Here is a 25649-nt window from a genome sequence, read left to right on the forward strand (position 1 = left end):
TGGGTTAAGTACAATGACCAGTTGAACCTCTTATCAGAAGAGACGCTATTGGATAGTTAAATAAAAATGTGACTGTGTTCACAGATACTTCCTTCAGCAAATGCCACTGGTTCCTTAATTCTCACTTTTAGCAAAATGTATGCAATATTTATTAATAGTGTGAACACTGAGTGGACTACATTAACCCATAAAGACCCAAACCTCTACCAGTGACCAAAACCATTTCCTGATCTAAAATGTTTAATAACTTATGATCCACTAATCCTAGCAATACATGTAAATAATTGGTATAAAATACAGTTTGTCATCTTTTCATAGTCTTTAGATTTGACCCATTTGGACGTAGAGACTGTAGTGAACATGGAAACACCGTCATCTTCTACAACATGACAGTGGATGGAGACACTGGGTTTATGTTTTGTTATTGATATCTTGGTAAAAAAGTCACTTTTTCTTCAGTTTTCTCTGTTTTTTAAATAACACTCAACTTTACTCTGAGTTTTAATGAACATCTACATGATCAGTAAATTTAATACAGGAAAATACATTATTTATACTTAAAAAAAAACGCAAAATAAGGAAGATAATATTACAATCAATGGTGATAAATCACTTAAGAAAGGTTAAATATAGAGAAAAATTAATGTGGGAACTACTACAAAAGTAGCACTAGGTCTTTATGGATTAAAGTCGGGCATATTTCCCACCCTCCTTTACTTTTTGCTGTGCACCGTAAGTGCAGAAACAGGAGCTAAAACTCAGAACCTCATGTAGCTTTCATCATGCATTGGCCATTTTCATATATTACACAGTAAACTCTGTGTATAACTGTATGTGTGCCTCCCTGTATGGATATATGAATAGTTTTCTGCTGCTTTTTACTGAATAGAGAGTACCATAAGAGTGAGTTGACCTTTTAGTGCCTGCCAACCAATAAAAAAAAAGAATAGAATAGAACAGAACAGAACAGAACAGAATAGAATAGAATAGAATAGAATAGAATAGAATAGAATAGAATAGAATAGAATTAGCAATCTGTAGTTGCATACCTCTTCAAGCCTTTCAAGTTGAAGTTTACATCCATGTCGATACAGATTTGTTGTATATATAATGAAGACTTAGCAGAAAAATGTATTCAAGGTATTGGTGAAATATATTGACATGTATATACTGATTTTTGTTGAATAATTAATAACAGCTGCACTTACAGATGAATATGTTGTTAAACAGTAGAAATGAATGAGGCTCACCTAGGACATGTTTGAGTGAAATCGAGTGTATTAATTCTTGACCTACAGCCAAAATATATTCTGTTAGAACAGAGCAACCTTGACCTTCAGCCACCAAAACCTAATCCATTTATCACTCAATCCAAAAAATGCATCAAAATCTCTCCTTGCATGGACAAATGTAGGTCTGTTTTATCATCATGTCAATGTGGTTAACATTGCACAGTTCAGCAGAGCATGGCAGCCTTGTGGTTCACACTTCATCACTCATTTCATCCAACTTCACCCCCACAGCGCAACGGCATCCAAACACCCACAACCAGCAGCAGTATGAAAGTAGTACATCCCACCACAGGCTTCAACTGACAAAACAGGTTTCGGTAAAAGACAATTAAGTGACCTTGACATTACTAAGAGTGTGTGCTATCATTTATTGCACAGTAATGTGGTTTCAATAGACAACAAAATGATGCCTTTTAATTAAAATTCTTAAGGCAGATCTACTAGGATCCAAATTTGCGTGTACTAATTTGCATGCACAATCTAGAATTTTGCGTGTGGGGTTGAACCACAGTTTGCAGGTGATTTACAAAGACTGCATGCGCAAATGACAATAGTTGCAAAGTCTTGGAGACCGCCCTTTTTAAATGAGGATTTTGCATGTGCTACTAGTTGTTGTCATGGAGACACTACACTAGAAAAACTGCTCTGGGATACGCTAGCACTAATGGCAACAGTGACTGGAATGATCCAGACACACGGAAATATAACGCTGGAGGAGTTTTGTCATAGAGGGTATTGCATGACTCATTCATTCATTTATTTTTCAGTTTAGAGGTGGGGGGGGCGTGGGGGTTGTTGGATTGAATGACTGTGAAGTGCACATAATTTTGTCACACTGTAGCCTAATGTTGGTATTTTTAATCACAATCATCAGATCAAGTGGAAAATAGTTCCCTAAAATGTATGTGTGTGTGTGGGGGGGGTGGGGTGGGGGGGTGGTGCTGAAACACGCGACAATAACCACTTCCATGTGTGCGCAATTTCACATCCACACTGTTTGCTCCTCCCTTTGAGACGTGTTAAATATAGACACAGTTTCTATCAGCAAAATTGCTTTCGGGTTTGATAAATCACTTTGCGTGTGCTAAATTAATATATTTACATTTTCTCCTCCCAGCACACGCACAATTGCATGTAAATGCCCCACATTGCATATTCATTTCAGCAAATGTACTAACTGGATGCAGACGTGCTATTTTGCACCTTTGAAAGATGCTACCCTTAGGGCCGGATCTATCAAAGGTTTGTGTGTATTAAAACATGTGCAAACTCATTGCACACGCAAAAAAAATGTACAAACTGATTTACTAACAGTACTAATAACAGCAATAATAAATAATAATAATAATAATAATAATAATAATAATAATAATAATACAATTCTAAATTGTGCAAGCAAATTACTACACTCAAATTGGGATCTTAGTAGATCCGGCCCTTAGTGCGAACAGTTAGTAAATCAGTTTGTACATTTTTTTTTATTGCACACGTTTTTATACACGAAACCTTTAGTAGATCTGGCCCTAAATCTCTGTGTTTGGTATGCTGCTATGATATCACATGCTATTGTAGTAATGTAAGGCATAGTATGAATATTATTTGCTCACTTTCACCTAGTGTTATAATACTGTGTCATATACAGGGTTATTCAAAAAGAATGAACCAATTTCATTACGCAATATTTTAATAAGGAAAAGCAAAACTCCAGCCAAGTCACAAGTATTCTACTCACAATCAACTTTTATTTCTTGTCTTACAAGTGTTCAATGTGGCCACCACCTGCCGCACGGGCAACATCAATGCGATAAGAGAATTTTTCCCAGACGCGAATCAGCATATCACGATCCGCTGAGTTGATCGCTGTTGTTATTCAATGTTTAAGGTCATCGAGGCAGCCATTCAAAACTTAGAAAACTGCTTTTTCAAATGGTCACTGACTCATTCGATGACGGTGCTTGAGAGCTGAAGCAATGCGTCATGAAATCGGGTCATTCTTTTTGAATGACCCTGTATATATATTAAGTAAACATGAATATACTTTTTAAATAAACTGCATATACTGTATATACTGCACAAAAATACCTTCAACAAGCAAAACCATTAACATTTACACATTGTTTTGCTTTAGAACTGAATGAATCTGACAGTTAGCAGTTACCTGTCTCTATTATATAGATTCTATCACATTATATTAATATGGAAGAAGAATTTTCTTCCTCCGTGAACCCTTCCTGCTTTGATTTCACATTCATATATGTTTCACTCGGACTCTGTGATTGTCCCACATTCCGCTCCTGACAGAACCAGTTTTTGGTTCTAGTGTTGCTGAAGTGGTTTTCCTGACTTAGAACCCATCCTTTGAGGATTGAAACACAAAGATCTGGTCTCAGATTAGACACTGTGTCTGAATTGACTTTGGAACATTTTTCAGTGGAAAATGGGTGAGTTGAAGTGTTACAGGTAATTACTGGTTTCTTGTGGACTTGTACTGTGGGTCAAAAACCCTGCATATACACATGGGCTCAGAGAACCTTTGTGGGTCACTGAAGTTTACTCAGTCTCTTCAAGCTGACAGAGTGTATTAGATGTTTTCTATTTGGACGGGTTATAAAAACAACCATATCCGGCCACACTCACTTAAACGATGCCAGATGAATGAATGAGTGAAATGCAGACCACCAAGTAGAAAGGTTTAGCAGCAAGGGTAATTAAGATTGTTTCTATCTCTGCTGAAATTGAAGTCAACCAAACCAACAAACCAAACTTTGAGAGCAGTTACAGCGGAAATGTCGGTTTAACCTCAGTCTCCCTGTGTTACGCTTCCTCTTTTTGACCGGACCGGCCCTCTGAATTTTTTGCCGCTTCCTCTGTCCCCCTCTCCACTGCCATTGTGGTTTTTATAAAAGGAAAAATGCTGAAGCAGGCTGAATCACCAACAACACTGCAGGGCTGTCTGGCATTGTGACCTTATAAGGAACTTATTTACTGCAAGGAGAGCACATTTGTGGCTTTGCAGATGGAAAACATTCACTACTTAAAGGTTAAATCTCAACAGTAATAGTGATGCATTCAATTGCTTTTGACATGAACCCTAACAGATCTTAAAGCAATCTATAATTTGAACTTTTTTGTACATGAAAATCAACATCCATGTGTCTATGTCCTGCAAATAACCAGCAGGCATGTTCCAAAAACTAGTTAAAGCATCACCTAAATTGCATAAATGAGGTTAGCGGGAAGGCTACATGAGAAAAATAGCCTAATGTTGTCTGCCTTTAAGGTCAAGTCCATTTTTATTTATGTAGATTACTCTCACAAAACACACAATCGCTTTTAGGAAGAAACATTTAAATTCATTTTACATGATCATTGCTGTAATGGTAAAGTAATAGTAAAGGTCATGTCAAAAATGTGTGATTGGCTGATTCCATCCTAACACATTAGAATGGAGCCACATAAGACATTAAAAAGAAAAAAGGTACAAGCGAAGTGGAAATAACATGTTGTTATGTAATATTAAATATTATTATTCTTTAATGTTGTAGATGTCTTAGTATTAAAATGCATAAAGACTTCTTGTGGTGTCTTTTTAGAAGGAAAAAGACCATTCAGCTGTTCTAAAAATAATAATTACACTGAAAAGGTACATCAAATCCCTAGTAAAAACTGACCTGTAGACTGTCACTATAGATGTCATGATCGACAACACATTATTAGTGAGAAAATAAATAAAAGATAAACTTACAATTCCGAAGAAAATCTATAGAAATTGTGGATTTAGCCTCATGACGTCACTCAGTTTGTACTGTCTGGTTTTCATTTTGGCCCCTATTATTTGGAGCCAGATGTGTCCATATTTGGACAAAACAGGAAGAGCTTTGGGAGTGCGAGGGTTCTAAGCAGTCTCCGAGGGGTCACGGGTGAGCTAATGCTAATCGTTAGCTTACTGGTGTGATAAAAGGGTAACTTCATCAAATGTCACAAAACAAGTAACTTTAGCAATTTTACAGTCTGGTTAATATTAGTTATCATACACAACGCAACAAGGAAAAATATCTTTTAGAAACAAAACAGACACTGTAAAAGTCTGACTCCTGGAAAAACATTAAGATGGTATTAATCTCCTAACACCCAGGAAATGTCAGCAAAGTACAATTGTTTTTTGTTTTTTATTAAATAAGTGCCTATATTGGAGACATCATGATGCAACAGTTTTTTCAGATGCAGTTTTTAAAATTTTTATGGAATGTCCTTTGTGGTGGACAGTTTTCTTTTCTTTTTTTTTTTTTTATAAAGTTGTGAAACTCTTGTCCACAAATGTGGACAGAAAATCCATAGCTGGGTCTTAGGAGGTTATACACAAGCTGGCCAGTTATGAGTTATAGTTTCAAACAGCCCCTACAGTTGGATTGCAGAATTTGGTTCTTAAACTTCAAATCTGTGGTTTGTTTATCAGAAACAGAACAAAATGTTATTTATAACTAAGATAATGTGCCCCCAACCCTACTGCATCATTCCAGACTGGAACTACATCCGTAAATGGACGTCCATCGGTCCTGGTGCATCTACTGCCTGTCTGTCCATGGGAGTGGATCTCTCCTTCACTGGGGTTCTCCCAGAGGTTTCTCTTTTCCCACTGGGTTTTTGGAGTTTTCCCTTGCCAAGAAGGAGGGTCTAAGGACGGGGGATGCCCGGGACATTAATCCATTTCCTTCATCTACTGTTTATTTGATTGTTGTTTGTTTTCATATCCAACTAATTCTGTAGAGCCCTGTTGTGATATAGGGCTCTACAAATAAAACTGATTCATTTATTCATTTTCTGAACCCGCTTTATCCTCACTAGGGTCACAGGGGTCGCTTGGAGCCTATCCCAGCTACATAAGGGCGAAGGCGGGGTACACCCTGGACATTCCGCCAGTTCATCTCAGGGCTGAACATATAGAGACAGACAATCACTCTCACATTCACACCTATGAGCAATTTAGATTAACCAATTAACCTATCAGTGCATGTCTTTGGATGGTGGGAGGAAGCCGGAGTACCTGAGAGAACCCACACAGACACGGGGAGAACATGCAAACTCCACACAGAAAGGTCCCACCCCCGTCGACTGGTGTTGGAATTGAACCCAGGACCTTCTTGCTGTGAGACACAAGTGCTAACCACTGCACCACTGTGTCGCCCCAAAAAATAAAATAATAAAAATAAAACTGAATTGAAGTGAACTGAATTGAATAATGCACTTCAGTCTGCTCCAATAGTATGTAAGTGGATGTGATCAGTGGCTAAATACAAGTATTTCAATAAATAAAATAATAATGATGACCATTCACCTTCCTTATATAGTTTATCTGTGAACTGCCTGTTTGTAGTTTTTAAAAAATGGATAAAGTTTCAGATGGTCTTATTAGTCATCATAATCACCTAATATAATGCCTGATAGAAAGCACAAAACAGAAATGTATCACGTATGTTGTCATGTATTCTGTGGGATGATGCAGCCCTTCACACTCTCAGTATTACTTTGCACAACTGCATTACGTACATGACTTATTCTACCCACTCTGCGTGCCCAGTCGAAATGTCTATATTAATAACAAATGCAAATTCCTTCTGTCATGTAAGTCAGCAGTGATGGATGCAGAGTGTTCAGACCTTTGCCTTTCAAAGTATTGGTCAATGTTTATGCAAAGCATGTTTTTCTGGAATATCTGTCCTTTGATATGAATTTTTACTCATTAAACTGGCGTTCATGTTTCTCCATTTTCAGTTATATTTTATCGCAAAGTTCACAAAATGAAATGTATAAAGATCTTAAAACAAACTTACAATCCATCTAAATCCATCTGACATTTTTGTGCATCTAAACTGTCTTCCAAATGCTCCTCTATGTGTTTAGGATGTTGAATGTCACTGATGTCAAAGGATAAACAGATAAATGCGTTAAAGATAATGCTTCATGATGCAATTTTTAAATCATGAAGGTAAAACAAAAGTAGTGTTTGAATGCCAGTCATCACAGACTGGCTGTGCACAGAGCAGAGTAAATATAGACATGAATAAGTTCCACATGGCCACTGCAGTGTCACTTAGATGTTAACAGATACAGCACCTGGGTCTGAAATGTGCACACAGGCCTTAAGGCTTATTAAGGCCTGTAAATCTAAAGCAGTCATGCATAGAAAAGATGATGGTGAAATCTCCAACCAGTGCTCACTCATCAGCTAGTAATATATGAAACCGAAAGATGTTTTATAATTTGAATGGTCATGGTCATATTAGTACAATTTCAAAAGCAAAAACATAACAATAAAAACCTAAATAAATAACTTAACTTAAGGTCATAACACTTGTTCTGGGCTGAAAATGATCACATTTGTCATATCAGTCCCCGGACTTTTACTTGTTTCGTCTGTCTTGTGTGTCGGTTCCTGTTTTATTTTGTTAAGTTTCCCTCATGTGTCTTGTCTGGTGTCTTTACTCCCTCTTTGTGTTCACCTTTTCCCTGATTACCTGACTCCTCCCTGATTGTCTCCACCTGTGTCCAATTGTCTTCCCGCCCTCTTGTGTATTTAAACCCTGTGTTTTCCCCTGTCCGTTGCCAGTTCGTTTTCAACCCTTGGTGTGATAACTTACCAGCATTTTTTGATCCTGCCTGCCTGTTGTGACTTGTTTTGCCCATCGACCTCCGACTCTGCCTGTTCCTCGTCTGCCTGCTCGTCTGTCTTCGACCTGGTTTGTCCATCACAGCTGAGAATACGCCTGACCCCTGTCTGTTCCTCCGCCTCGGTGCCTTATCCTGGTTCTGACCCCTGCCTGGACTATCGGTACGTGAGCCTGCCTATCCCAATGTACGTTTGCCTGTCTGATTGTCTGCCTGTGTATGACCTGGTCTGTCCCCTGACTATCCTTTGCTTTCTCCTAGTCGGGTTCCCCTCGTGTGCTCCCGACCTGGGCTGCAAAGTGGTTCACTTGAAGTCTGAAGCAGAGACGATTCCCCAGCTCAGTCCCGCTGAAGATTTATTCATTATCTTCCTGTGTGAACCAATTACTCTGATTGTATTTAATAAATCCCCTTTTACTATATTCCTGTCTGAGGGTCTTGCATCTGGGTTCAGTTCACGTACCGTCAGCCTTAACAACATTACAGGAGTATAAATGTAATGTAGTGTCACAAATATTAACCTATAGAGCAAAAAATATTAAAAAGAATAATTATTAAAAGAACAGCTAAAAGTTATTTTAAGGATTAGAAGAAAAAACCCAACCCAGATGGTGCTACATGCTGTACAGGACCATGTTAGTCACAAACAACACATATCTTTGCTTATTACCCCCAAAAGGGAGGCAAGGGGTATTGTTTTTGGTTCGGTTTGTTTGTTAACACTCTAGCAGCAAACTTGTTGCTTCAATTCATACCAAATTGGGTTTATAGATTGTCAGTGACCACAATAGATCTGATTACATTTTAGGAACAGTAGGTCAAAGTTCGAATTTTTTAAATCCCCCCCCCCATTTACTTATAATGAGCAAACTTTCAAATGTCTGTCGCAGCAAAACTGTTGGTTGAATTCCTACCAAATTGGGTTTAGAGATTGGTATTGACCCAGAACAGATGTCATTACATTTTGGGAAAAGTAGGTCAAAGTTCAATTTTTTATGAATTTTTAAAATCTTTTTTCTTCTCCCATTTACTTATAATAGGCCAAATTTCAAATGACTATAGAAACATCAATTTTGTTTCAATTTACTTCAAACTTGGCACATACAGGGTGGAGAAGCAAAATTTACAATATTTCGAGGCAGGGATTGAAAGACAGTGTATGACCAATTAGTTTATTGAAAGTCATGACAATTTATTTGCCACAAGAAAATGTACATAATAGAAAATGTTTTTATTCTATGTGTCCTCCTTCTTTCTCAATAACTGCCTTCACACGCTTCCTGAAACTTGCGCAAGTGTTCCTCAAATATTCGGGTGACAACTTCTCCCATTCTTCTTTAATAGTATCTTCCAGACTTCCTCGTAATAGTTTTGCTCATAGTCATTCTCTTCTTTCCATTATAAACAGTCTTTATGGACACTCCAACTACTTTTGAAATCTCCTTTGGTGTGACGAGTGCATTCAGCAAATCACACACTCTTTGACGTTTGCTTTCCTGATTACTCATATGGGCAAAAGTTTCTGAAAAGGTATGGATAATAGTGTTAGGTATGATTATGACATCAATATATGTTTGGTTTCAAAACAATTGACGTAGTGCCTGCTGAGAAAAAACAACTAAATGTTCATTGTAAATTTTGCTTCCTCACCCTGTATATAGAGGCGACTGATATGCTGACATCATCACATGCATAGACATGACATCAGTTGGATCGATGCCAAAATACGCTACAATATGTGCGAGAGGTGGGGTTTGTTGTACCTGGCACCACTTATTTTTTATGGATGCCAGTGAGTGAATAGTGTGGTCTGAATTTTTGTAATGTCATGTCATCGTGTAGTGATTAAGTATAACCTGCTTTTATTTTTGTTGATGTGTGTTCATTTTCGTATATTTTGTTTGTTTGACGATACTCAAGATATTTCACGATGCTTGAATATTGTCATTTGAGCATTAGAGGTAATTTCATGTCCTTAAAAAGCATAAGGGGAAGAGCTTTACCATGCCTACAGGACTATTATTATGTGGCGCAGCTGAAACCCTTAGTTTACTGGTGCAATCCAAATTATGATTCTAAATGGAAAACTTTAGAAATCACACAGATAAAAATTCCAATGCTGTCAATAATAGGAAATAAAAGCCAAGCTGAAAGATACTATAACAGTTTGAATCAATGGACTCTATTCACTCTGAAACTATGGTTTAAGGTTTTGAGGAAATTACAAATAGAGAAACAGGCAAGGGTCTTGAATTGGGTAGTATATGATCCAGAATTTGAACCTGCTAGACTAGACGGGGGTTTTAAACAGTGGGTTATGAGAGGTATCACGTCTTTCTGTTCCCTCACTTCAAATGGTATATTTCAGAGTTTTGAGTCAATTTTGGACACTTTTGGACTGGAAAAGCAGGACTTTCACAGATATCTGCAAGTCAGAGACTATTACAAAAAAAAATTACAAATCAAACAGGAGAAGGATTACAATTTGATTTCTATAATTCAGGATGCATATAAAAAAAAAGATAATAAAAAGTTGGTCTCAAGGATATATGGAAATATACAATCTTCTAAAAATCATTCTACGATATCCATTAAACAAAAATGGGAGAGGGAGTCAGAAACACAAATATCAGACAAGACCTGGATGGAAATATGTGAGACACAAGCGACCACCGCAAACTGTAGATCCTTAAGAGAGTTTGGCTGGAAGAATGTAGTGAGATTTTTTTATAACTCCTAAAATAACAGCACTCCAAACAGGCACACAGAGCCGAGGCTTTTGTTGGCGAACATGTGGAAACACTATGGCCAATCACTTCCATGTTTTTTGGGCCTGTCCGAAAATCCAGTCATATTGGAGGGAGGTGGCAACCGAGATAAATAAAATAATAGGGATGGATTTAGATTATTCTTTTGTACTTTATATCTTGGTAAAATACCGGAAACGGTCCTTCAGAAGGATAAATACTTATTCAAGATACTTTTGGCAAGTAGTAGGAAAGCTATAACCCAAAAAATGGTTGCAACCCAACCCTCCAACTTTGGACCTCTGGCGTGGGATTATTAAAGAAATTTACTGTATGGAGAGACTTACTTTTGCTTTAAGACTTGAGTTGGAGCAATGTATTGAACGCTGGGAAAAATGGATTGTGTACGCACCTTGATTAAAACAACCATAATTGTACAATGATGTATGTGTGCATGATGTGAAAGAACATTTTAAGTTTAACTGTAACACCCATGATGATCTCATGTTCATTGCTTGTTCTTTTGAAAACTAATAAATAAAAAGTTAAAAAAACAAAACAAAACATAAGCTAGTTTTCTTGTACATTTTTAGGTGCTCAGGTGTGTTTTGTGTATTATACAGTGGACATTTTTGACCCACAGCCACAGCAGACCTTGAAAGCTGTGTTGTGGTCAACTAACTGTTTTTGACTCTTTTTCTCTTCCCAGGTGCATGGACAAAAGCCTTCAGTCTGAGTCAGTGTCTTACCTGCGCCTGTTGGACAGACTCTCCTCTGTCTCATTGGTCAGGACGACATGTGTGGACCCTCCCTGGCTCCCCTCATGCATCACCTCAATCTGCGACACAAACACAGACACCAAGGCAACACCAAGGCAACTGAATAACCAGTTTATCAGTGTATTCAGGTCATTAGTGTCCACTAGCAAACATAGAACATGTCATGTGATCACATTTTATTTACCAAATGGTCATCAGCTGCTTGTGAATATTTAACTGGACCAACGGTAAAAGGGAAGTGAGATGTATGTGTTAGTCACTGCTGTTTGGTCTTGTAAACAGCTTGGACATATTATTAATTTTGTTACAGGGTATGTGCAATATCTGATAAAGGGGATATGGAGTTTATTTACACTTATTGATTTATTTTGCACATACAAAACATTGATTACAGACATTATAAAACAGTAAAGGTGCAGGGAGAGGCCACTTTATAAATACATAAACATTATAAAAGTTATAAAACTTCCATAGTCCATACACATTCAGAATTCATAAAAAAGACAGACAATAAAAAAAAAAAAAAAAAAAAATCAATATATCAATGGGATATCATAATTGATTTCCTTAAATATTTCTTAGAGGATATCTCTGATGTGCCATTTCCAAGAACATGTGAAAACTGGCTCCACAATTTACACTCTCTATACCAGGGGTGTCAAACTCATTTTAGTTCAGGGGCCACATTCAGCTCAATTTGACATCAAGTAGGCCGGACCCGTAAAATAATAACATAATACCCTGTAAATGACAACTTTTTCTCTTTATTTTAGTGCAATAAAAAAATATTAACATTTACAAACTATCCTTTCACAAAAAAAGATGAAAAACTGAAATTTTGTAAGAAAAATAAGTGCAATTTTAACAATATTGTGCTTCAACTTATCATTTAAACATGTATATAACACACGATGTTACACAAACATTTGGTAACAGGCAGAATATTGTTAAAATCAAGTAACTTTTAGAGTAAATTCCTACGATATTACGTCTCAGTTTATTATTAACAAAACTTACAGATCACAGTGGATCTACAAATACACAAAACATTTAGTAACAGGCAGAATATTGGTGAAATTGTACGTAATTTTCTTTAGACATTTCAGATTATTCACATTTCATTGTTAAAGGATAGTTTCATAGTGTAATGTTTTGGTTTTTTTTCACATTAAACTAAAGAAGAAAATTTCTACTTGTCATTATTTATAGATTATTATCTTCTGATTTTACTTGACATCACACAGGTCTGTATCTGGCTCCTGAACTAAAATAAGTTAATAATTTTTGCACTTTACAAATTCCCCCCACAGGCCACATTGGACCCTTTGGCAGGCCGGTTTTGGCCCATGGGCCGCATGTTCGACACCCCTGCTCTATACCTTATACAAAAGTGAGCTCTTGATGCGACACATTTAGGCAAATGAAAATGTTGATTTTGACGAGCATTGCATCTATGAACTGCAAAATACAAAATGAAATGCTCAGGCAAGGTACTTTGATTATACTGAATTTTATACATACAAATACAAAGTTGGTAGATATTAATATAAAAAATATTAAGTAATTAAGTTACTACTTACTTATTGCTTTTGTCTAGTCCTTAAGTATATCATATGAAACAAAACAAGTACAGTGTGGTGATTTATGTTTATACGACACTTTGGACACTTCTTAAATAAATGTTTCACTCATTTCACTCTAATGAGACAGAGTGTGTTTAATTACTAATAACTAGCATAAATGTTAGGTCGAACACAGCCATATATGACAAACATTTCATTATCATCACATCTTTTGGACATTTTAGATGCTGTATTGTTTATATAGTTTGCAGTCTTTGCCTTTCCACATCTCTTAGGGCATTACTGGCATCAGTAGTTAGTCAGTTCTCTTTTATCAGTGTTCATAAGTACGTTAAAAATCCTTTAGTTTGCTAAATTTCTCTCACAGCTCTCCAACTCAAGCATAAAAACACAACTTTAATCTGAGCTTTTATGAACATCTTCATGATCAAAAAATTAAATATAGGAAAATAAATTATTTATACTGATGAAATACAAAATACAGAGGAGAATATTAGAAATAAATGGTGATAAATCACTTAAGAAAGGTTAGAAATAGAGAAAATGACATTAGGGAACTGCCACAGAAGTAGTAATGGGTCTTTATGGATTAAACTACTTTTTGTCGCTGTAGTGTCACCATATGTCACTGTATTTACACTAATGTAATTTATACTACTCTAAAGGCACTATACACAGTTGTGTAACATTAAATATATAGTATTAATAAGCTCCATAAGCACAGTTTTTACCTGCAAGTGGCTAAAAGTGCCCCTCCCCCACACTCTGAATAACCACCCTACCTCAGTGCAAAAGTCATGGAGCTTGTTTTTTTAATCTTACCTCATATATGTCCTATACTGCCTGCACATATCCTTATTTGTCGTACAAACACTATATTGCCAGAAGTATTTGCTCACCTGCCTTGACTCACATATGAATTTCAGTGCCATCCCATTTCTAGTCTATGGGGTTCAGTATGACGTGGGTCCACCCTTTGCAGCTATAACAGCTTCAACTCTTCTGGGAAGGCTGTCCACAAGGTTTAGGAGTGTGTTCATGGGAATTTTTGACCATTCTTCAGAAGTGCATTTGTGAGGTCACACACTGGTGTTGGACAGAAGGCCTGGCTCTCAGCCTCCGCTCTAATTCATCCCAAAGGTGTTCTATGGGGTTGAGGTCAGGACTCTGTGCAGGCCAGTCCAGTTCATCCACACCAGACTCTGTGATCCATGTCTTTATGGACCTTGCTTTGTGCACTGGTGCACAGTCATGTTGGAAGAGGAAGGGGCCAGCTCCAAACTGTTCCCACAAAGTTGGGAGCATGGAATTGTCCAAAATGTCTTGGTGTGCTGAAGCATTCACAGTTCCTTTCACTGGAACTAAGGGGCCAAGCCCAGCTCCTGAAAAACAACCCCACACCATAATCCCCCCTCCACCAAACTTTACACTCGGCACAATGCGGTCCGACAAGTATTGTTCTCCTGGCGACCGCCAAACCCAGACCCGTCCATCAGATTGCCAGATGGAGAAGCGCGATTGGTCACTCCAGAGAAGGCGCCTCCACTGCTCTAGAGTCCAGTGGCGGCGTGCTTTACACCACTGCATCTGGCGCTTTGCATTGCACTTGGTGATGTATGGCTTGGGTGCAGCTGCTCGGCCACAGAAACCCATTCCATGAAGCTCTCTGCGCACTGTTCTTGAGCTAATCTGAAGGCCACGAAGTTTGGAGGTCTGTAGCGATTGACTCTGCAGAAAGTTGGCGACCTCTTCGCACTGTGCGCCTCAGCATCCGCTGACCCCGCTCCGTCAGTTTACGTGGCCTACCACTTCGTGGCTGAGTTGCTGTCGTTCCCAAACACTTCCACTTTCTTATAATACAGCTGACAGTTGACTGTGGAATATTTAGGAGCCAGGAAATTTCACGACTGGATTTGTTGCACAGGTGGCGTCCTATCACAGTTCCACGCTGGAATTCACTGAGCTCCTGAGAGCGACCCATTCTTTCACAAATGTTTGTAAAAGCAGTCTGCATGCCTAGGTGCTTGATTTTATACACCTGTGGCCATGGAAGTGATTGGAACACCTGATTCTGATTATTTGGATGGGTGAGCCAATACTTGTGGCAATATAGTGTATGTCTTATCTGTAGTATAGAGTTAGCTTTCTGTATATTTTAGTAGTGTTAATATTTCAGAAGTGTATGTATATTTAATATTTTATATTGTAGCTTTTGTATGTTGCCTACATTTTTCAGTATTTTGTGTAATTTTTTTGTGTGTTTTTGCTGCTAAACAGAACAGAGCTGCTAAATGAACTTTCATTGTTCCTGTAATAGTGACAATAAAGATGTATTCTATTCTATTCTATTCTATTCTATTCTATTCTATTCTATTCTATTCTATTCTATTCAAGTCAACTGTATACTGAAAAAACAGTCTAACTAGCAGGCTAGGCTATACATGCTAACATAAGCTAATATAATAAGCTGGGTTTATAATAAAACACCTGCAAACTTCATCACACACAGTTGTGTAATAACATCCTCTAAAGATTTTCAGCTGTACAACTTTTTTGTCATGTATACTGTATTTCAACAAAATGTCAGGTGTCTTTTTCCTCTACATCATCTAACTTGTTTAAAAAACAACTATGTGCTGACACCACATCACATTCAATTCAGCACAGATTTATTTGAGCATGTGCAAGTGTCTCAGTACCTCCAACGTCAAGAGGAAAAGTACTTTGTGAGTTTCATATTTTGGCATCGACTTCAGACAGGAAGGGGAAGACAGTGAAATACAACAGCCCAACGGTGCTTTTCCTGCTCTGTTTGCCCTCATCAATTATGGAGGGAGCTTTATGGTCTAACATACCAACACTATCACAGCACTGACAGACTCTGTTTGTCAACAGAACAAAATAACCCCGGGCCATGCATCAAAATTATGCATGCTGTAAACCAATTAATGAGATCAGAGCGGAATCACAGCATAGCGGCGTACAACAGCAGGGTGGCATACTGATTAGCAAGACCCTCCTTCAGCTGCAGGGATTTTGTTTAAACCATGAAACACCCCTGCTGACAAAACACTGAATCCCCATCAGCTCCGGGGCGACTGTTCCGGAGGTGACCTCTGACCTCTCTGAAGAGAATTTGGGCTGTGAATAGAATGTGTGGTTCGATGGATGACTTTTGAAATGCTATAAAAACAATTAGCTTTAACTCGTCTGGCTGTTGTTTTGTTCATTGGTCAAATTTTATGCTGCAGTGGGGGGATAAGGCAGAGCTGGGGTTAGTCTAGTTTAAGATGTTCAATAGGAAAACAAAAAGTCAATCTGTCAATCAAAGCCCATACAGAAGAGTAGAAGAATTATGTTTGTCTTGTAAACGTATTAGCGCAGCTGTAATTTACAATTCAGCCACAGCTAACTTCTGTAAAAAATGATTGGGATGGAATTTTTAGACAAGTTGTAGCCAGGATTATTTTGGATCTAGCATCTAGTGGTAAGTCTAGATACTATTTTGACTTTAATTTCGACTCATTGTTATGGTGTTTTGTGCAGAACTCATGTTTAACCCTTAGATGGAAAAGTGTCTGAATCCGACACTCTTCCATAAGAGGGTCAAAAATAACCTGTGTTAAAGTCAGTGTGTTTTTATGCCACTTTCGTCATTTTGTCATGTTCAAAATAATCTATTCTATTCTATTCTATTCTTTATGTATTTGTTTATTTAGCAGGGACAGTACACGTTAATGAACATTTCTGTAAATGTGCCAGTATTAGCAAAAAAGCTCTTTTTCAACTGTTGTCCCTGGGTAAGAAGTAAAGTACTAGCATTCATAAAATTAGAAACATTTTAAAAATTAAGGCTACACCCATACATTACATAGCATTGGTTCACATATACAGTATACACAGTTAACCTTTAAGTATTAGTACAAACACCTGGAGAGATATTAACATTTTTAACAATTTTAAAAGTTTTTTTTTTTAATATTTGGAAAAACATGTGAGTGAGTGAGTGAGTGAGTGAGTGAGTGAGTGAGTGAGTGAGTGAGTCCTTTAGTCTTGCTGTAGAATGTAAAATGAATGAACGCAGAATGAACTAGAAGCACTCGGAGAGCGCAGACCTCCACCAAGGCTGATCAGTGGCCCCCCCCGTGGGCCCCCCTACGCCAAGGAGGTTATGTTTTTGCCAGGGTTTGTTTGTCTGTCTGTCTGTTTGTCTGTCCATTAGTGTGCAACATAACTCAAAAAGTTATGGACAGATTTTGATGAAATTTTGTGGTCTGCGTCCTCCCCCGTGGGCCCCCCACCCCCGATCACCACCAAAATTTAATAATTTCTTCCTTATCCCATTTCCAACAAACCCTGAAAATTTCATCAAAATCTGTCCATAACTTTTTGAGTTATGTTGCACACTAACGGACAGACAAACAGACAGACAGACAGACAAACAAACAAACCCTGGCAAAAACATAACCTCCTTGGCGGAGGTAATCAAAGGTTCAGATGAAATTCTATTGAAAATGAATGTGGATCATTTTTGGGGTAGTAATACAAAACCTGCTGTCAATAACATGTTTTTTGAGGAATACCTGGAAATATGAAATAGTAACATCTTTTCATTACAACGACGTTGCAAGAAACCAACCACACCGGGTTACTTTTGACCCACTTATGCATCTAAGGGTTAAAAACAATGTGCAAGGGTTAAAAACGGTCAGGGTACCTTGATGCCTCCTTTGGCCTTGCGTATGTTCTTCTTCTTGTTGGGATCAGCTTCAGCTGTCTGCTTGCCAGTGTTGGAGTTATCTGAAGCTCTGCGTGCAAGAGCTGGAATGAATCAAGAGGAGAAAACGTTTGTTGTGAACTCCAAGGGCACATACGGTTCTGGTTCATCATGAATGAGTGGGTTATATGAACTCACGCTGCTGGCCCCCTGTGGTTCTGGAAGGGTTCTTCAGTGAGGGGCGTTTGGGAGAGGACTCGGGCCGCGGGGCGACTGGTTGGACGGGTCTGGTCTGTTTGGCTGACAGCCTCTTCAGACTGACGTGGCGCTTCTCAAACATCTCCTGAACATCCTCCAGTCGCTTCAGGGCCTTCAGGACACTAGTCTGTGGGCATAAAGTCCAGGGGTAAGCCTTCTGATCATGTCTGTAGGAGAACATCCCATTATGTCTCTACATTTGACTGCCACTAACCTTGATGTCCTCTGACAGGACAACCTCATACTGATTATGAAGGTTCCTCAGCTCAGTCAGTTGGTTCTTTTCCGCTGATTCGAGAAAGTGTTCGATGTCAGTTAGTGCTGACTCGGCCCCTTCCTGGGACTGACACTTATCCACAGCCTGAGAGGCCAGAAGGTAGATGCCAGACTCACACCACTGGTTCACCTGTAAAAACAGAAACAGGTTCAAACCGAGCCACAGTGAATTTAACTTAGTGTATAGCGACATCACGATTCTGCCTTGGGATGACAATGATCCCAATGAAAGGCTGCAATGGATTTTATGTTACATTGAAAATGCAAAGTCAAACCTGCCACCACTTTTTAGATTTCTATGGTCCACATTTCTATTAATATTTATTCTTCTATTAATATCTCTGCCAAAAAACATGCATAGAAATAATTTATATATCAGTTCACATTGTTTTGTGTAGACAATGTCTGTTTAATAATTATGGGGAGTTTCAAGATTTACAGAGCCTCTCATTGGCCCCTGAAGGCAGCACCCCCCCCATCTGTGAGTCTCCATTGGTTTAGAGATTTCTGTACAATTTATTCATTGTTCATTGTCATTTCATGTTAGTTTTACATTTCTTGAAAGTGAAGTAAAAAAACAATTTTAACCAACAACAAACGTATTTAGATATTTATGTTAGTTGTTGTTTGTCTATTTATTCAGCTATTTTTCACGTTACACTACTTTTGTGAACAAAACAAATAGCTAAAACAGTCTCCAATCTCCAATCTAATCTCCAAATTTCTATTCACACATAGTAAAGGCATGTTTTTGCAAGTTATTTAACTTTTTTCCCAAAATCAGAATTTTTTGGCTTCAGGGCCCAACATTTTCATCTCACTGTTCCAGTATAGATGTCTTTATTCTACTGATAGCACTGATAGAATGTTCTGCAAATTTTGGTCTACAACACATGGGGTATCAGGTTAAATGAAGTGTCACTAAAGGTGATTATAAGCAGGTATGTCAAAAATGGATATTTATATTAAAAACTCCTGAGGGTTAACCAGGCATTTGTTCATGAGTTTAAACTATAATTTATGGTCAATCTAAAGTTGTTGTTTTTTAACCAGCAGTGTTATCACTCCTTTTTTTCTTACCTGTTTAAGCAGTTACCACAGTAAACATAACCCAAGTTCAGTGACAATGAGATTCTGATGTATGTTAAGAACTCAAATCGTGTCCTTACCTTATCAATGCCCATGTGTATCTGCAGGGACTTGGACTGGACATCCTTCTTTTTCTTGGCCTCGTTGCTGAAGTCGTCACAGACCCTCCTGAGCTCCACACACTTGGGTCGAATGGAGTCCACAGCGTAGTGGTTGCTCTGGATCAGCTGATCCCCATGCAGTGCGTGGAGCTGAGCCTTTTCTAGTGAGGCCTGGATTCAGAAAAATAACATTTACAAACACATTCACACCTCAAGGAAATGTACCCTTGACTATTTTTCTGATGCATATATTTTCAAATGGCTGTAATTTAACCCATAATGTCCTAAAAATAGACATATGGTGCAATAAATGAATCTTACTCCTACTGTAGGTGGACCTTGATAATAACAAAAAACACCTGGAAAATTCCCAGCAGCCTGGTCAGCTGTGGCCTGTCTTCTTTGGACCAAATAATATGATATGATGTATTCATGAAGGTAGATTTGTGTGCAGTGATAAGACCCATTGTTACAGGAACAGAAAGTAATTAAAAATCTGCTGCTATTTATTGGAAATGTAACAATAACTGGCAGACAGCTTTGCAGGTTTGGCATTCTGTAGCTTCCTGGAGGATACAACTAAAAATTCTAAATTTCATTTAAGAGTTGTATATAACTGGGCACTGCTTAAGGAACAGCCTAGTAGTAAATTAATCTGCAGCAGTGTTGGTTAATAGTGTAGAAAATATTGTGTCTTTTCTACAAATGTATATTTCTGATTTTAATGTAATTTTGTCCCAATTAATGATCATGATGATATTTTTTTCTGAACTATAACCAAGTGTCACGTCGCCTAACATTAACCTTGCATATAGTAAACAACATACATGCTAGCATCATGCATCTAGCATTGACCGGAATTGCTAAAAGTTGCCTAAACTGATCTTGGTGTGTGTTTATAAAAAATAGCGTTCCAATTCATTTAATCTGGTCACAGTGGTTATGAAAGTACTTCAAGTGTTATCTGATGGAAGTTTTGCATCATCTGTAGAGTGTCAATGAAATGTTTGATGTACAGATCACACATGTGGGTGAAGTACAACTACATTCTGTCTGTAACACATCAGACACTCATTCATTTTCATTTAGGAAGCAGCAACTGTGGAATTAGGTTAAGTCTACTTTGTAAATATTAATCTGTACTTAGATGTAATCCTGAGTCACTTTGCCTTTGTAGTCTACACAGATTTTTATTTACTATAGTATGTCTTGTCTATTTAGAGCATTACAGGCTATTGTTTTATAAAGTGATGGAAAGCTCAAGTCAATGAGTGTTTTTAGTTTTAGAAAAGAAAAAGGATTAGGCATCAGTCGGCATCTGAGTGTCAGTCCAGATGTCTGAACATTCTGATGCGTAGATTTTCTTATACCCTTGGCTGTTACTGGACTCAGTAAATCCTAATTTGGACAAAACTAGTGAGGTGAAACTGTGAGGCTGACCAAAAAAAAAGCACAGTGCAAAGAAAAGAGCAAAGAAACAGCTTTGAAGAAGGAACTGTTTTGATAATGCAACAGCTACAGTTGTGGCAACACACATTGTTGCAACATCAATGTCACTGGTTTTATAGTTTCAGTTTTGAGGTATACATGTAAACACATTCGAGAAATATTCAACAATATGAAAAGTATTATAATCAGACCCTTGTTGACAATAAGGATATGTCAAACAAGATGTATTAGGTGCACTGATAAAAGCTTATGTCGCCCCACGACCACTCCGCTCATCTGGGGAATATAGTCTGGTGGTCCCCAGACCTTTCACAAGACAATCCAGGCTCTTTTCATGGGTCGTTCCACGTTGGTGGAACGCCCTACCAAGTGCTACAAGAACAGAGGCATCCCTGCCTATCTTCAAGAAGCTCCTGAAGACCCAGCTCTTCCGAGAGCACCTCCTATCCTAACACTTTCAAACATTCCATCTTAAATATTCTAATAAGGTTTTTCCCAGGATTATCACAGATTCTTCCAGGATTATCTCTGGACCTGCTGCGGTGGTCCGGCCTCTTCCCTGCCCTCATCATCACCACTCACTTATCCTCAACTGCCTCCATGTGTCTCCCCCTACTCCCCCCTTCTCCCCCAGTCTCTATCTCTATCGCTCTCTCTTTTTCTCTTTCTTTACCTTCTCTCTTTAACCCCAACTGGTCAAGGCAGACGGCCATCCTCCAGGAGTCTGGGTCTGCTCCAGGTTTCTGCTGTTAAAGGGAAGTTTTTCCTTCCACTGTCACCAGTCACAAGTGTTTGCTCCTGGAGGATTCTGTTGGGTTTCTGTAAATTGGCTTAGAGTCTGGTTTTGACCAACTCTATATATAAAGTGTCATGAGATAACTTTTTTTGTGATCTGGCGCTATATACATAAAATTTGATTGATTGAGTGATTTAATTGGTTTTCCCCTGTAAGTCGCTTTGGAAAAAAGCGTCTGCCAAATGCATAAACATAACATTATTGCACATTTCTAATTACAGTTTAGTCAATTCGAAAACTTTAAGAGGAATCATAAGTGAATGTTGTAACATTTTTCCAGAGCCTGATTTCATCATGCTGAAGGAACTTGATATGACACAACTTCCTGCCATTATCACAAAGTGAAATATCTTGAGCTAAAATGTTGTTCCTGTCATGTGTTTTGAAAGAGTCAGCAAAGGAGAGGTGCAGTCTGATTCCTTTCTTTTGTTCCTCTCCTCATAAAAACAGTTAATAATGATGTGTTTTAATTATTAGTATGGGTTATGACCTATCATGACAGTCACATAATCCTTATATACTGTATAGTTTACATAGAAGTCATATGACATATGTGTAATGTTATTTTTCCTTTTAAGAAATTTAGGGATTTGCAGTAATTTAACTTGCAGTTGTTAAAAAAAAAAAAAAAAAAAAAGGCAATGGCTATTGCCACAGCACTGTGGCACGAAATACCGGTTTGTCTATTGCTACTGAGCCAATCAATTGTTAGCATTTGTACTACAGCCAATCATGGATATTGTTACATGAACTCATTCGTCTCTTGTTGCCACAGTACTGTGGTGATGAATGGCGTACGCTTCCATGCATTCTTTTGTGCATTTTGCTACCACAGTACTGTGGCAACTGATGGAAGAAATGACAAATAAGTGATAGTATATAGTGTAGAATAGGAATTATTGTTTTAAATACTCTATATGTTGTTGTTCTATGGTGTTCTTTTCTCTGTGCAGTCAGTGAGATTGAGGCTGGAGAAGGTGGGCGGAGCTACATGTTAGATGCGGCAGTGTGCCATGTGACTTCTCAGTTCAGCGTCAGTTGTGTATTGAGTGTTGTGGTCTGAATTCTACACTCTGAACGTTGTCCCAGTGGCTGATTTATATCAATGTCAGATTTTACCTACTGGCACCCTTGGGGACATGCCCCCCCATTTGAAAATCAGCAGAAAAAAACAAATGCTACTTTGACCTGGAGCATAACCCAAGTCGTTTGTATTGCAGTCTGAAACTTTAACGACTGAGCTAAATCTCTGCTGTCTATACATCATATAGACACATGTTTGCTATCTGATTGCCTTGGTACTTTTCGGGATGTAACAAGTTATCAGTCTAGACATGACAAAACGAGTGTGCTGATTGGTTCTGTAGTAATAGACAAACCGATATTTAGTGTCACAGTACTGTGTCAGTAGCCACTTCAATAAATAAATAAATAAAAAAATAAAAATATTGTTACCCTCATAGCACAATTGTCGAGGTCTTTACTTTTTTTCAGGTCATAGCCAATGACCAAATATAATCAGCAATGTAAGGAGAGTAAAGTTATGCAGATATCACAATTTGGCCAAAAAATTACTGAGGGCAATTATGGTATGAGGCTAATGATTTGCTAGTGCCACTTGGTGAGGCTACATCTCTGTTGTGAACAAACCTAATATCCTATATGTAGGGGTGACACTGTGGTGCAGTGGTTAGTGGGCTCCTGCCTTCACCCATAGGTAACCAGGATAGGCTACGCTACCCCCGCGACCCTTACCAGGAATAAGTGGTTCTGAAAATGGATGGATATGTATTAGTCTTGACTGACCTGAGCCTTCTCTTCCAGTGTTTTCAGTTCTTTTAGCAGTTGTTCGACTCTGGCCACACAATCCCCGGTATCTGATAGGCTGGTTAGACTGTCCATCAGACTGTCCAGAGACACTTTGACCTGTAAAGAGAGATAAAAAAAGACATCAACTACTTAAGCTTGAATTATTTCATTAGCTGGGACACTGTGACTACACAAATTAACTGACTAAAGGTTTCTGTTGCCAGTGAAAACATGCATTGGTTGACAATAAATATCTAAAGATAGGACGGTGAGGAACAGTAAAATAGTCATTTTAGATGTCAGGCCAGATGTGAAGAAATCATTGTACTGACGCGTTCAAAACTCTGCAGGTCAGTGTTTTGTTAAGTATGTCTTTCAACGTATCACTTTCAAGCTGCAGCCTTTTGAAGCTTTGTGAAGAGCGGACACAGAGATCCAAAGGTTGAAGGCCAGAGTCAGCCAGTGACAGCCAGACAGACACAAAGACAGACAGACAGACAGACAGATGTACGGATATACCTCTCTGAAGTCCTGTTCAAAGTGGCGTAGCTGCAGGCACTGCTCCAGTTTCAGATGGTGTTTACACCAGAACTGTTCAAAGGCATTTTCAGTCTCATCCAGCTGAGCCAGGAGCCTGAAACATGCAACAGGAAACTGATTACAAACACACCCTAACACATAATATAAGACTGGAAAACACTGTGGGATGCCTTTATACAGGTCTGTCACCTCTCCACTGTGGTTTGGTTCTCCATCTCATCAGGGTTCAGTTTATGGCACTCAGATTTTGCTGCCTGTTCTTTGATACAACCGAGCAAGGTGGTGCCTTGCTTCAGGGCCAGCTTCAGCTCATCCTGGTTTACACAGAGACAAAGACCGGTTACTAATGCACATGGTAGAGAATCAGTCACCACACAAACATTTACTAAAATAGACGTCCATTAATTCAGAGGGTTTACCCAGCTGGGGGTCAGATTCACAAAGACAAACCATAACAATGGCTTGAATCCCACTAATAGACGTGTTTCTAAATGGATCTGATGCATAATGCCGTTTAGTTATTTAATATCTTGAATGATTTGCTTTACATTCTGGGTAAAGTAAGTGGTTTTCCATGCTACAAACACGACTGATTGTACCTTCACTTCGACTCAACACTTTTATGTTTATGCTTTTCAGACTTGTCAGATTCACAATAGTTAAATAGTTGACAGTTTCATTAGTTTATTTTTCAAGCAGGTTACATTTTCTCTTTTTATTTCTCATTCCACAATAATGTTAAACTGCAAACAAACCATAAATTACAGCCTGTGTTTTACTTCTTTTTAGCACTGGCTACTGTTACTCTCTGTTACTGTAGCGTCAAATATCTAACAGACTCACATTGTTATATGTTTCTAATTCCACAGACCTGTAAAACATGTAAATCTAAAACACAATAAACAGTACAAATGGGTTGTGATCATATTGTATTCATGTTTTGCCTTGTGTATAGTTCTAGATTCATACACATAAAGCAGCAGATGAGCCTGTGTGATTCTGCATCTACTGATCTAAACTGTTTAATACTTGTTGATCCATTAATCCTATCAATACAAATGAAATATTGGTGTAATATACAGTTTATTATATTTTCATGGACATCAGATATAACCCATTTGGACGTTCAGAGGCTCCGTAGTGAACATAGAAACACTGTCATCTTCTACAGCATTGATTCACCAGTAAAACCCGTGGAGTTGGATCAATGACAGTGGATGGACTCACTTGGTGTCTGTTCAATTAATGATAGATTTTGTTGAAAAAGTCCCTTTTTCTTCAGTTTTCTCTGTTTCTGATATAATTAATTTGAATTTACTCTATATAATTAACGGGTGGTTTGTCTCATAGTCCTGTGAAATGCTATATACACCGCTGCTCTAAAAATTAGATTAATTGAGTACTCGATTGCAGTTTCATAACTGTAACCTAAATTATTACTATTGCCTAATTACTATTAGATTGTGACTACTATCTGTTGCCGGTTGTTGTTTGTTATGTTCTGTATGACAAAATGATAAATAACTAATAAAAGCTAAGTGTCAAAA

The 25649-nt window shown here is 38.1% G+C and overlaps 1 protein-coding gene across 5 annotated transcripts in view; it reads right to left on the bottom strand.

Annotated features, from left to right (window-relative positions):
- mcf2l2 (MCF.2 cell line derived transforming sequence-like 2) overlaps nucleotides 1-25649 on the bottom strand; it is a 241474-nt gene that overhangs the window by 142264 nt on the left and 73561 nt on the right. For all 5 annotated transcript variants that reach the window (XM_030133254.1, XM_030133256.1, XM_030133255.1 and 2 more), the window contains exons 8-15: nucleotides 24292-24416; nucleotides 24082-24196; nucleotides 23560-23679; nucleotides 19488-19679; nucleotides 18257-18448; nucleotides 17983-18169; nucleotides 17785-17888; nucleotides 11455-11543 (exon numbers count right to left, since the gene is read on the bottom strand). In XM_030133254.1, coding sequence (XP_029989114.1) covers nucleotides 11455-11543; nucleotides 17785-17888; nucleotides 17983-18169; nucleotides 18257-18448; nucleotides 19488-19679; nucleotides 23560-23679; nucleotides 24082-24196; nucleotides 24292-24416 — 1124 coding nt within the window. The remainder of the gene's footprint in view (nucleotides 1-11454; nucleotides 11544-17784; nucleotides 17889-17982; nucleotides 18170-18256; nucleotides 18449-19487; nucleotides 19680-23559; nucleotides 23680-24081; nucleotides 24197-24291; nucleotides 24417-25649) is intronic.

The sequence above is a fragment of the Sphaeramia orbicularis genome, chromosome 4 (assembly GCF_902148855.1).
Source record: "Sphaeramia orbicularis chromosome 4, fSphaOr1.1, whole genome shotgun sequence".
Taxonomy (NCBI): domain Eukaryota; kingdom Metazoa; phylum Chordata; class Actinopteri; order Kurtiformes; family Apogonidae; genus Sphaeramia; species Sphaeramia orbicularis.